We start from the raw sequence: 13,184 nt of genomic DNA on the forward strand, positions 1-13,184 counted from the left end.
GTTGTATTTCACTTCAAGCACATTATGCCCCCTTAATAGTGAAATGGTGGTCTCTACTACATCTTTGCAGTGTACTTTTTGATGCTATATTCCAGCCAGTGATGCAGCAAAGAGCTCAGCATGCATATGAATCTAATTAGGATGACAGATAAATCCTGTCGCTGATTTGAACCTCTTACAGCTCTGTGATATTGAGGGAAAGTTTTGTTTTAAGCAGCCTTGTGATAAATTTGTGCTCTAGAGTTAGGAGTTTTAACAGTTTCTCTGCATTTCATTCAGTGGAGTGGTGACTGCATTGGCTGTGTTGCCTTTGCTGAGGGAAATATCAGTCCTGGCAGGTAGAATTGGACGTGGCCAATCCAAGTCTGTCTCTCCATTACTTCCTCCTGCACTGCCACTAATTGAGGAACTGCTTAAATGATGACTGAAATGCATCTCTTCTCTGTAAGTATGGATGCAAAATATAAAAGTTCCTAAAGTTTGGGTAGAAATCTCTGGAGTTCATAGAATCATGGAAACATTAAGGTTAGAAAAGATCTCAAAGACCATCCGGTCCAACCATCCACCTCCCACCAACTCTGCCCACTGAACCATGTCCCTCAGTACTACATCTGCCCTTTCCTTAAACACCTCCAGGAATGGTGACTCCAGCACCTCCCTGGGCAGCCATTGCCAATACCTCACCACTCTGTGAGAAGAAATTCTTCCTAATATCCAGCTGGAATGTCCAATGGAAATTCGTATGACTTTTTACTGCAGGTAAGGAGTGTATTTCCCCTTCAAAAGCCCCACAATATAGGTAATTTCTACTTCTTAGCAGATGTAAAAGTTAAAACAAAAGATGTCGATATATCAGATACATCAGTATACTAAAGAGAATAATCCTCTTTCCCACTTATCTCTGTTATCTTGGTTGAGAAGAGCATTCACATGATGTTTATTAGGGGATACATAGCCAATGTAATGTTTGTCTGCGAGGTGGAATGTGGCTATTCCAGTCTCCTTTGATTACTTTTCCTAGGCTAATTAGGGAATTGATCCCTTAGTTTATCCAGCAGAGACTTGCAGGGTTGTTTTTGTATTCTGCCCCTTTGCAATACGGGTATATTTAGCTGATGATGGAATATGGCTTCCAAACGTAGGTGGCCACAGCCTGTGACAGGTTCAGGCTGAGAGACCAAATGTCTGAGGTTGGATGTGCAGCATCAACACCTGTCTTTTTGTAAAGGTTATTTTATTAAAGCACGTGTTCTTGGAATTTGTTTCCTGGGTGGCATGCTGTGCCATGGAGAGGCCAAGTGTTTAAATAACCTCTTCAAACATAGCTTGCACTTTGCTGTAGGGCCTGAAGGCAATTGTCTCTGAAGATTTGTGATGGCAAGAGATTTGGTGCAAGTGAATGGATGTGGTTGTTGGGTTATTGTAGTGATAGTGAACTCTCTGTGAAAGGGAAAGGCATGATGAATGGGGGATCATTTTGCATGCCTAACAGGTATTTGGATAAATCAGACTTTTACCTCTGACCTCAACAGGGCCAGAATTGCACCTAAAAGCTGAAATGCTTTGAAAGAACAGAAATGCTGGTGCTAAAAATCATTGAATCATAGAACGGTCTGGGTTGAAAAGGACCACAATGCTCATCCAGTTTCAACCCCCTGCTATGTGCAGGGTCGCCAACCAGCAGCCCAGGCTGCCCAGAGCCACATCCAGCCTGGCCTTGAATGCCTGCAGGGATGGGGCATCCACAGCCTCCTTGGGCAACCTGTTCAGTGCGTCACCACCCTCTGGGTGAAAAACTTTGTCCTAATATCCAACCTGATATCTCCTAATATCTACCTCTGTATAAAAGCTGTGACGGTGATGCTATTCCTTTTTGTGGTGACCAAACATATACCACTATTGTGACGGTAATTTTGACTTCCTGAGATGAATTGTCTCATCACAGCTGCAAAACGTGGCACGAGCTGCAAAACCTACCATGAAGCTGAGCTCTGCACGCTGTACTGAACTGCCAACAAGTACCCAGGTTTGCTACCTTAAAAACTTGCTGCCTTCTTAATACTAAAGTCACATCAGTGCCTTATTGTAGACCCACTCATCAATACTACCACATGCTTACGTGGGTAATTAAACACAGATGGACTGCAGTCAGGATCTCCTGCTAAAATGTCTCGTGATCATCTGTGGAAAGTCCCAACATGAGAAGAGTAGAATGCAGGGAGTATTCAGCTCTCGTGTGGCTCTTCCTCTGCAACCAAATTAAAGGCATGTAGTGGCACTATCAGCTGTCTGCCACCATCATCTGATAATGAGAATTCTCAGTTTTGAGGCTGACTGGCTAATCAGACAGGGGGTGCTCTCACTGATAAAGAAATGAGGAGGTAGGTTAGGGATGGATGGGGGGAGGAATCTCCCCCAGAACACTGCAGTGCGGGGGGGTACCAGAAAGAGGGGATTTCTTGTGAGTCAGCCCAGCCTAGAAATAGAACTATTTGTGATCCCAATGCTTTCACTTCTAAGGATGGACTATTAACAGCCTGACCATATGCACAGATCGCTGGGAGTCTTTCCACTGTTTTCAGTTTACTTTGGACCACGTTGCGTGTGATGCATCTCACGCTGTAGAATTCCTAATTTCCCCCTGGCAATATAGTCTGGGTCACTGCTGTGATATGCATGTTATGATGCCATTTCCAGCAGAGTTTATGGACCCACAACGATCAGTGCTGGTTTCACAGTGAATGTATGCTCAGATATTTCAACTTACACAGTGGCTGATATTATGGTAAATCTGCATGTCAGTGTTTATTGAACATGGGCAATTTTTGTTAGTCTTGACATAGGAATGCCATGAGAAACATTGAAGAGGAAACGATCACTGTTGCACAATTCTAAAGGGAAGAAAATAATTGGCCATAGTGGGTCTCCTTAAGGGAGACCTTAGAACATCTGGAAGATCGCTGCGTTTCAGTAAGTGTAGAGGAAGGAAAAATGCTGTTTTGGCTGGCAGAATTCTACCATTTTGATTCCTCGGTGGCAATCTCTGTAACAGAAGTTACTCAGAGGCTGCTATTTCTTCTTCTGTAAAGAAATACACTTCTCTATTCTAACAAATCTGAATAAGATTCGAGCACCGCGAGCCAGAGCAATATTCACCTTAAGAAACAAAAAAACAGCTTGAAATTTCTTCCAACTTGGCAACAAGCTGGCCCATTATTCGGGGGGTTTGGTGCCAGTGCTCAGATATTTAAAAGGCCATCTCAAACCTCAGAGGCATTTCTGACATTTTCCCATTCACAGGGTTGGTATTTGGGGGCTTGAGAGTGATTTGTCTGTGTTGAGATGATTTAAACTTTTAACACCTTAGAGCTGTCACCAGCTCACTGGAAGATGCTATTTTGATTTTCCTCATTAGCAGCTCTGAAAAAGGAAGGGAAAAAAAAAAATAGCACGTTTCTCATTTCGTATTAATTGGAACATATTTTTGCCTGTAGCAGTTCGCTGATTATGAGATTCCTGCGCTGCTGACTGAGGTGGCCGTGCAGATATCCCCTGCAAACAGAAAATGAGGCTGTCCCTGTGAAATGACCTGCTGGAGAAAAGGCTCATTAATCAGAAACAGGTACAGAGCTACAGCACTGCCTAACGCTGATCACGTAAACAGGGGCTGACAGTGCTGTCTGAGCCATTAGGCAGAGCAGTTCGGTAGACACTGATGTTTTGTCGGACAGAAAGTATAGTCAAGTGGTTCACGTATGGGGGTGAGGATGGAAGTGCCCACACTGCTTCCCAGCCCTCCTGCAGCGGTCACCTCGTAACAGAACCACTGAGAAAGGGCCACGTGCCTCCAAAAGGCATGGGGGCTGCACTTCTGGAGGTAACACTGCCTTCAGGTATCGCGTCCTGGAGTGTGAAAGGTAAGAGTGGCCACTGTGTAAATCACATGAACTCGTGTGACAATGCACATCGTTCCTGTTGTAACATGACAGGTTGTTTTAGGATGGTTTGCATCAGCTTTTCTGTCTTCCAGTTGCTCTGTTTATGAAAGGGCGTCCTGTTCGTTGCAGGGGATTGGACCAGCTGGCCTTTAAAGGTCCCTTCCAACTCAAACCATTCTATGATCCTATGATTCTTGTTGCCATGTCTACCTGCCATGTACCATCTCACAGCTCCCTGTGCAGGCTCTGCTTTCTGTGTTGTTCATACAGGCCTGAGCCCAGTTCACCTTCTGCTCTGCTTTGACTTTGTGCCTACTGCAGTAGAAATGAGGAGTAACAACGGCATCCTTCATCTGCAGGGACTGCAAAATGTTTGGAAAAGCTGCATCCTCCGAACAGAAAAGTGGCACCATTTCTGGGGACACATGGAAATTTACTTGCTTAGAGAGAGGGCACTCATTTCCTTGAGATTGAAAAGGGAATCTGGAAATGCCAGCAGTCCTTTGGTTGGCTCTCAGACTTTCACAAGCCGTGCAATGAGCCCTGGTATCCACAGATGGCCTGAGCTTCACAGATCACAGCTCCCCTCATGGGAGTGTTGATGGACCCAAAGCACCACGGTGAGGGCTTTGGGGAGTACGAAAACAGAGCAAATTCTGCCACCTACTGCCTCCCTGCACGTCTGCAGCCCTTACGTTCAGTGTACGGCCTCTTGGTTTGCCCTAAGCTGGTTGAGATCTCACTGAGTTTATTTTCACCAGTGGGATCTCTGTGTTTCAACATAGAGCACTTCAGAGGCTGGATTTGCTCTCGGTATTTGTAAGTAAGGGGAGCAGAGTGTGAATTAGAAAGCTGACTCTGGACAGCATCAGCAACCAGCACATGGAAAGCCAGAGCTTCTCTATCAACGTAGGAATTCAAAGTTGCTTTATTCTTGTTTTCTAAACATAATAATTGAGATTTTCTCTGTATTGACTGCTAAGCCAGTGTGCAGAGGAAGCTTAGACAATGCACAGCCTCTAAGCCCATTCTCCATATGCACTTTTCTGCCTGGCATGAGTGTCCCCTACCTTGAGGAGAAGTGGGGAGGACAAGGCTGAGCCCCCACACTGCTGAGGCTCTGATCTGGAGGATGCTGGGGCTGCCACTGCAGGAGGGAGCTGTGTGAAGCATAAGGGAGACTCCAGCAGCATTCCCCCAGGGATCCTTATCTATCTCTCAGGCCAACCACTGTCAAGGACAAGGGCTGCCATCAGGTCAGTGTGCTCTTTAAATATAGAGCCGACTAAATTTAGTGTTAAATCTGCTGTGAAAATTTACAGCTCGTAACATTTACCTGACAGGCATCCGGACTCCCTTGTCCAAATATACAGTTCCTTAAATTAGACATAAAATATGCCATGAGGCAGCAGCCTCAATTACATATTTACAGCACTGAATCAGGTAAGTATGTGTTTATGCAACCAGTCCTACCAGTGCAATGAGCCAGTGCCATCAGGGAGCTCTCAGGGCCAGGGGCTGTCTCTGCATTGTCTGAGTCTGACACAAGGAAGCTGGTGTCCTTAGGGGCTGTTACAACTCAAAGAAGAAAAACATGTGATGATAAAGAGCTTCCCTTAAAAACCACTGTGCCTAGAGATTTTTTTTCCTTCTTAGCAAGCATTATTGCCCCAAAACAATGAGTGTATTATTTATATAACCATTTCCTTGTGGGCCATTGTTGGATAGAAGTCAGGTCCTTCGGTACCCAAAGTGAATGCCTCCCTTCACTGCCACTGCACAGTTATTTCCAGCATGGAATCCTCCTCACCAATGAGCTCAGCAGTTATTCTGTGGTTACTGCAGTTCTTCAATACTTCACACTGATGAGATAATTGCCTTTATGAGAAGCCCTCATGCAAACAGCCTTTTGAACTCAAGTAGATTTTAAATCATAAGAAAACATCAAAAAGGAAGAGCAAAGCAGAGGTCTTCACTGCAGGCAGCACATAGCACAGCACATAGCACAGCACATAGCACAGCACATAGCACAGCCCAGCTTCGTGGCGTGCTGCAGCACTCAGTGTAGCTGCTCTTGAAGACAGAAGGCTCCTCTGAAATGGAAACCTGGAGTTTGGGTTAAGGAAGAGGCTTCAACCAAGGTTGTGTCACATTCCGGGGAGTTTATGTACCCCTCATCAACTCAGTGACAGGGCAGAATTTCTGTGAGGGAAGCCATGCTGTTTAGAAAAGAAGGACCAAATCGTTTTTAAAAGCTAGGAAATGGATTTTCCTGAATTGGTGCTGTGCAATATGGCAGAAGGATTACCATCATTAATGGACTACAGCTGACATCTACTTAGACCTGCAGGAATAAAGCATATCAATGGCACGGGTTGAATGTGGTCGACCTGATCAGTCCATGTCAGTTCAGCAAACAGCACAAAACCATGGTTCTAAAAAAGGAATTGCTAGCTCCTAATGGCAATTCAGTGTTTTTGTCACCAGTGCAAAAAATACATGTTGAAATATATGGGCAAGCTTTGCCAGAAATGTGTGGCTGCCATCAAAGAAAGCTTTATTCTGTCCTTATGGAGCTGGGTTGCTCTGAACCCCACTCCCAGGAGCTGTGCTTGCTTGATCAGTGCTGTGGCGTGTGCAGCTCTGGAGGACAGGACTTGGCAGGCATTGTATCCTCATTAGGTAGGGCTTAAATTCAGCCCAGTGAAGCTGTTTTACCTGAAAACTGACTTAGCTCTTTATAAGCACCTTCCAATGAATATTTATAACATTCTGAAAGAGGCCTCCTGCCCAGCAAACCTCTTGTCAACAGCTCTCTAACCACTCTCCCTTCACAGCTGGCATCCACAGTCCCAGCTCCTGCACAACTTGCCAACCAGCATCACTGCTCCTTGTTTGAGTCCCAACGCTGGCTGAGATCCTCAGTCCAAAGAATCGAGCTTCTTGTCTCTGCAGCTCATCCAGCCTGACATCGCTCTCCTTCCAGGCAAGAAATCTGTTCTCTTGAGAGACACGCGTCAGTTCCAGCTGCCACCTTGTCTCTGTAATGTCACAAAAGTTCACAGACGGGGCTGATTTCATGCAGTCAGCCTGTCTAGGATGTTTTTAGAACAGGGAGTTGTACCAAAGCGTCCAGTTGTTCTGTACAGGATTGAAGACACCGCTGCACTCGGGCTTTCCAGCCACAAGTGGCCCTAATTAAAAAAGCCCTGACACTAAAAAAAGGGTTTTTTTTTTTCAAGAAAAGCCTGTCTGAATGGGACGCATCTGCAAAATAATCTGCATTTGAAGAAAATGTTTGGCACAGTGATGTTTCATAGTAATGCCTGGTTGGGTAACCTTCTATTGTCTTGATCATTGGGTAACCCTTTGCGTTTTGCAATGATTCCAGGACTCCCAGAGTGCTTGTCATACAGTAATGAGTTGTGGATTACAACATCTGAGTGTCCTAGAATAAATGTTATCTATCCTACATGTTTAAGAAACGTGCTTTCAGCAACGGCTCCACCACTAAGACCAATTAAGTCTTATTATCATCTATCCTGTGTGAAACCTTGTTTTGTAGAATGTTTAAGCAATGCATGTGCTATGAAGATGAGGAATCACAGAAACATAGAATGGTTGGAGTTGGGAGGGACCCTGAAGGCCATCAGGCCCAACCCCTGCACTGAGCAGGGACACCCACAGCTCCATCAGTGCTCAGAGCCCCATTCCCTGACATCAGGTGTCTGCACCACCTCTCTGGGCAGTCTGTGCAGTGCCTCACTGCCCTCACTGCAAAAACCCCCTTCCTTCTATCCAATCTAAATCTCTCCTCTTTTAGCTTAAGTTCAGCAGGCTTGGAGGCTTGAGTCACCAAAAAGCTAGTTATCTTTGCTGTGTATTTAGTATTGCTGAAGTGAGAACAGCTAATAACTTCAACATTTCAAAGCCAGCATTTTTCTACCAGGTGTTATTAATCATAACTGACACATCTTGTAGAGTTGTGTGTTCTTGTGGTTAGGAGGCTCTCTATCAAAACACATTTCGTCCATTTAGCTACCTAGCGTGCCTTGCTTGGTTCCTCTGGGTGTCAGTTTTTTACTTGTAAATGGCTTGGTGGTTGGAGGGATGAGAGCTGTGCCTGGGGAGCCCTGCTCAGTCAGCTTACAGGTTTGGGATGAGTGCTTTATACACATTTCATGGGCAGCACTTGTGTGTCTCAGTAATTCCATGTACCTCGAGCAGCTCGTTGCTTCCCATACATCAGCTCTGGTTTTAGAAGCACCGTAGGTAATAGTCATAAATGTTTGATTTGCTATGAATATTTAATACTTACGAAGGATTGATGAGCATACTTTTAAACAAACTGGTAGGGTTGTGTGAAATGAAGAGTGTCTCGGTTTAGTTGTCTGACCTGCATTCCAAGCACTGTATGGGCTTTGTGTTTTTATTAAGAGAGATACCTGGTTCGTATTTTCATTCAGATTTTAGTACACTGACAATAAAAGGAATCTGAATGGACTTCCTTGCAGATACTAGAATTACTCTATCTGCTAATTTCCATCCCATTGGAAGGAATCCCTTCTTTACCAGCTCTTTTCAAGGTACTTTTTCAAGGGTGTATGTTTTTCCTAACACAGTGCTAAGAGCTGGCTGTGGTTCACTGACTCCTTTTCACCTATTTGCTTTCCATTTCCTAAGCCTTGGAAGCCAAATAGACCCAACCCCACCCTACGTAGTGCTGTATGTAAGTACCAGGGTTCTTGCTTCTTTAAAAGATCTCAGTAACGGTGCTGCTTTCTGATGCAGACAGCTGAGGTCAGCATGCAGCTGCTGGCAGACACCTCCCAAAGGTTGGTGGAGAATCACTTTGCCAATAGGTGCCACTGTTGCTCCACGTATTTGTGCCTGAATCATCAGCGCCCTTCAGTTCAGAATCAGTTCAACCTTGAAAAAGCGAAACTAAATCACGGTGACTCAAAATGCACCTCTGTGCAGAGGTAGAACTCACGGCCAGAGGTTTGTCCAGGTCGTGAGTAACAAATATGCTTTATCTTGTGCCTAAGATTATAATATTGCTAATCTTCAGCAAAATAGATGAAGGAAACAATAAACATGCATGGAATTAATTACAGATATGTTTCATCAAAGCCTTTAAGTTGCTGCAGATTTATTGTTGAACCTGAGGCCAGCAGCAGCTGAATCTTGATCTCCTGCAGATCAAACATGATTTAAATGCAAAACTTCCACATTAGTGCAATAAGAACTGGGACTTCTGTCAGCACTAAGTACCAGGGTGCCCCATACAGCAATGCAAAGGCCAATAACTGCTGTATCTCTGGGTTCAGTGCTCGGTAATGTAAGGCCAGCTAATGCAGTTTACTTTGCAGCTTATCTACCATTAAGTGCCATTCAGTATGCAAAGCCAAGGGCAGCTGAGGACTGCTTGCTGACTGCGTCGGTACAAACCTTGCTTCACCTTGTCCTTAGCTATTCAGCCATTCCATATGCTTAATTTGCTCTTGGACGTTTCAGACATATAATGGAATAATACAAGCTTCTTTTCTTCTCTTTAAAGAAAAGCATAGCAAGCTGCATGAAAATGAAATAACTGGAGAAAATACAGCTAAGGGATTTACATGCTGTCAGGTTCTGCCTCACTTTGTATTTTTGAATGCAGCTACCCCCTGACTAGATGCTGACACATACAGATTTTGATTTTAGAGTATTGATATCTCCTGTTGAAGGAATATTCCCAGCCATCTGCAGCTTAGAATGTAATCCAGCAACGTGTTCTAACTAGCAGCCAGCCCTCCCACCATATAACCTAATTCCCATTCCTTCCGCACAGAACAGATCACTCTTACGTCTATCAGCAACAAGCTGTATTAAGTAGTACTTAAGATCACACTAAGCTGTTTACATGGAGGCAGCTCTTGCCTTTCTGTCTCTCACCAGTTGGCCGAGGGCTTGAATATATCTCTGACCCCCTTCATAGTCCAGGATTCGGCCAACACGGGGAAGGTGTCCCCTCCTGGAGGTGAGGCCATGAGGTTGAGCTGCACGTCTGAACTGGCATGGAGCAAAAGCTGACATTGGTGGCTTTTCATAGGAGGTGGTGTAGACGCTGCTCATCACTCCAGCTTCTTTCCCGTACCATTTTCTCTTCAGGAGCTCAAGAAGTCCGTAGTTGGTGGGTGGTTCTGAGACAAGAAACGATGACGTGTTATAAATGGTGGATTTAAAGCTCTGATCCTGGTGTTTTTAATGCACAGTGGGCACTGGGAGTGTTCCTGCTATTTTGACAACAGAGTAAGGATAAAAAGGCAGTCTGGTTGTTCCCAGGGCAGGTGTGTGTCTGTCTGCCTGGGGGGAATCACTGTAAGGTATTGCTAGGAAAACAGTCGTGATACAAACATAAAGAATCCTGATTATCCATTGTCTCTGTGATGGATATTAAAGAAGTCAGCAGAGCTGACTTCTTTAATAAAAAAGAACTCTTAAATTCAGAAACATGCTAATCACAGAATCATAAAGTGGCTTAGGTTGGAAGGGACCTTAAAGACCATCCAACCCCCCGCTGCCAATTCCCCTCTTTTAGTTTAAAGCCGTTCCCCCTTGTCCTACCACCATCACACCAGGTAAAAAGTCACTCCCCTTCCTGCTTATAAAGCCCCTGAAGCACTGGAAGGCCGCAGTGGGCTCCCCCCAGAGCCTTCTCACCCCCAAGCTGACCAAGCTCAGCTCCCACAGCCTTGCTTCATAGCAGAGGTGCACTGCAAAACCCACTTCCAGAGTGATCTTTGAAACAGGAGGGGCTCTCCGTTGGCATGCTGACCACTGCACCACGTCCCGTCTTTTTTTTATTTTTATTTTTTAATTATTATTTTTTAAATAATACCAAAACCTACCCAGAATGGGGAAGTCTGATTTCTGAGGAACCCATGCAAACTTGCGTCCGTTCCAGCTGCGGAGGGGAGGCAGAAGGGGATCATAACCGTGTCTGTTGTAGTTATCCTCATATTCTGATACCAAATGTCGGCTCCTCGGTTCCTCGTGATGTGTGAAGAAGTGCTGTGCTGGCAGGCCCTGAGATGAGATGCACATTGAACTGCTCCATTTGTAGCAGTGCACAGCACTGACATGGCTTAGCATGCTTTTGAGTCAGACTGTGCTGCCAGTGATAACATAAAATGCTGTGGATGCCTGCACTACCTTTACTTGCAGCTTAATTCCCAAGAATAAGGACATTTGCCTTCAAAGTATGGACATTTTCAGTTAAATTAAGCAACTACATCTGCACAGCATGAGCTCTGATTTGTCTGATTTCAATACATGCATCACATTTGCTGCTTTTCCTCATGCACCCCAGTCACCCTACTGGGCAGGCACTGGGAAGCAAATGGAGATAAGCACAAAGTGTGTGCTGCTTGCCTCTGAAGGGCACCCTACTTCCATCAAGTACTGCCAGGGAGCTCTGGATCCTGCAAAGCAGCCACAGAATCATAGACTCATTAAGGCTGGAAAAGACCTCTAAGGTCATCTAATCCAACCATCCGCCTACCACCAGCATTGCCCACTAAACCACAGCTGCAGTGCATTCTTTTGCATTTGTTTATAAAGACATGAAATGTAACTTAAGTTGGTTATAAGTCATCGCTGTTTGGGATATTAGTACGGAGAACCCCACATAGGAAACTCTTTTACTTACCTCATATTTCTTCATCATGATTGTTCGTAGCGTTCGCTCTGGTTTGTGATCTGGGAAGTGAGTGAAGTCTGTGCTGTATATGCTGGAGCCGAGTTTCCCACAGGGTTTTATGAACTGGAGAGATGCACAGCACTCAGGAGATAGCAAAGGCAACCTGATGATTACAGAACCTCTGTTCTGCTGCTACTTTTTATCATCTGTGCATTAAAAAGCACTTACTTGAAAGGAAATCTGTGCTACAGCCATTGTAAAATTCTACTCTGATTCCTTGGTGTTAATGCAAGATACTGTAATAGCTCTGGAAAAATTGCTCGTGGTTTGGTGTTAAATACCATCACCTGCTGTGTGAGCTAACATCTGAAAAGCATTTTGCTCCAGGTCAGTAAGAAATACAGAAAAATTGAGTATCTTCTCAGGAGGACTGTTCCCCAGCTGCTTTCTTTGGTTACAAAGGGCTTTTTCTTAATATTCTCTGGGCAGCCTGTTCCAGTGCACCCTTACCGTAAAGGCTTCTCATTACATTTCAGTTTATTTCAGCCTCATTTCTAACCTCATGAAATACATCACAGGTTTCTTTTTTTCTGCACAATGTGCTGTGATCACAGCAGATTTCATAGCTGTCAGGCCAAAAAAAAAAAAAAGAAGAAGCAATTTTATTGGAGTCAGGAGGATTTGCCCTAACAGCTCCGATATTGAACCTAACTGGAATGTTTGAACAAGAATTAAATGCTGAATGATAAAATTTGCTCAGGTCTTAAGTAGGACGTGTGATCTGTAGAGTAGCTCTGCGAGCAGCAGTGCTGGCATCCAGAGCAGTGAGGATCCAAAGACACAAGTAGTAAGTATCAACTCATTGAAGTGTTAATGAAACTCCTATCGTATTGGTCTGTCTGAAGCTGTATATATGGATGTTGTATGGTTGTGTATGCAGTATGTAGTAAATTGTGCAGCATTCTGAAGAGGTTGCCATAAAAAGTGCTACGTTGCTTTTAATTGGCAAGTGTTCTATCTGGTACGTGGCAAATGTTACGTCATATTCTGCATGTTCGGGCATTGCTTCTGTCCCAGCATGGAGAGAAGAATGGCAGATCATAAAGTGAACTGCAAGGAAGATAATTATCCTTCTCCCCTCCATTACTGTTCTGAGGCGCTCACACTGCAGTGGTGTACCACCTGCACAGCATGGCTTCTGACCCCCTCTGTGCTGCCCTCACGCTTCCTTCCCAACCTTACCCTTTTTCTCTCCTCCAACCAGTTTCCAATGAGAACTTTAGGGGAGTACTTTGGTTGAACTTTCCACCAATCCTCTCCATATGTTTTTGGTGCAATCATATGTCTTTGTCTCGTCAGCGCTATCTTCCCTGCCTGCTGAGTGGCTGTTGCTGCAGTAGTGTGGCTGGGCGCTAAAAGCAGGGCAGAGAAGAGCTCCATTTCTTCTTCCGTCATGCTGGGAAGTGGGCTGTGTGTGGTACTGCTTTGCCTTGGAGCCATTTTTGTTTGCTGTCCCCACGGTGGCTCTCATTCTAGTAACCACATTCTAAGCTGCATCATAG

At 44.7% G+C, this 13,184-nt stretch overlaps 2 protein-coding genes across 5 annotated transcripts in view; one reads left to right on the forward strand and one right to left on the reverse strand.

The window, feature by feature from the left end:
• DHRS3 (dehydrogenase/reductase 3) overlaps positions 1 to 13,184 on the forward strand; it is a 164,787-nt gene that overhangs the window by 67,027 nt on the left and 84,576 nt on the right. The gene's annotated exons all lie outside the window — the stretch shown is intronic.
• C1orf158 (chromosome 1 open reading frame 158) lies at positions 9,789 to 13,130 on the reverse strand. The gene is made up of 4 exons (NM_204914.3): positions 12,865 to 13,130; positions 11,632 to 11,745; positions 10,832 to 11,009; positions 9,789 to 10,123 (listed from the first exon to the last, which is right to left on the reverse strand). The coding sequence occupies exons 1-4, from the start codon at positions 13,120 to 13,122 to the stop codon at positions 9,840 to 9,842; spliced, it is 834 nt and encodes a 277-aa protein (NP_990245.1). The 5' UTR covers positions 13,123 to 13,130; the 3' UTR covers positions 9,789 to 9,839.

This window comes from Gallus gallus, chromosome 21 (genome assembly GCF_016699485.2).
Source record: "Gallus gallus isolate bGalGal1 chromosome 21, bGalGal1.mat.broiler.GRCg7b, whole genome shotgun sequence".
Classification (NCBI taxonomy): domain Eukaryota; kingdom Metazoa; phylum Chordata; class Aves; order Galliformes; family Phasianidae; genus Gallus; species Gallus gallus.

Bases quoted from the DNA above. Each gene is read 5' to 3' on its own strand.
- C1orf158 (NM_204914.3), bottom strand. From the start codon at position 13,122: ATGGCTCCAAGGCAAAGCAGTACCACACACAGCCCACTTCCCAGCATG. The intron at 11,746-12,864 runs GTAAGGTTGGGA...GCATCTCTCCAG, and splicing joins GGTTGGAGGAGAGAAAAAGG to TTCATAAAACCCTGTGGGAA. The intron at 10,124-10,831 runs GTAGGTTTTGGT...TTCTTGTCTCAG, and splicing joins ATCAGACTTCCCCATTCTGG to AACCACCCACCAACTACGGA.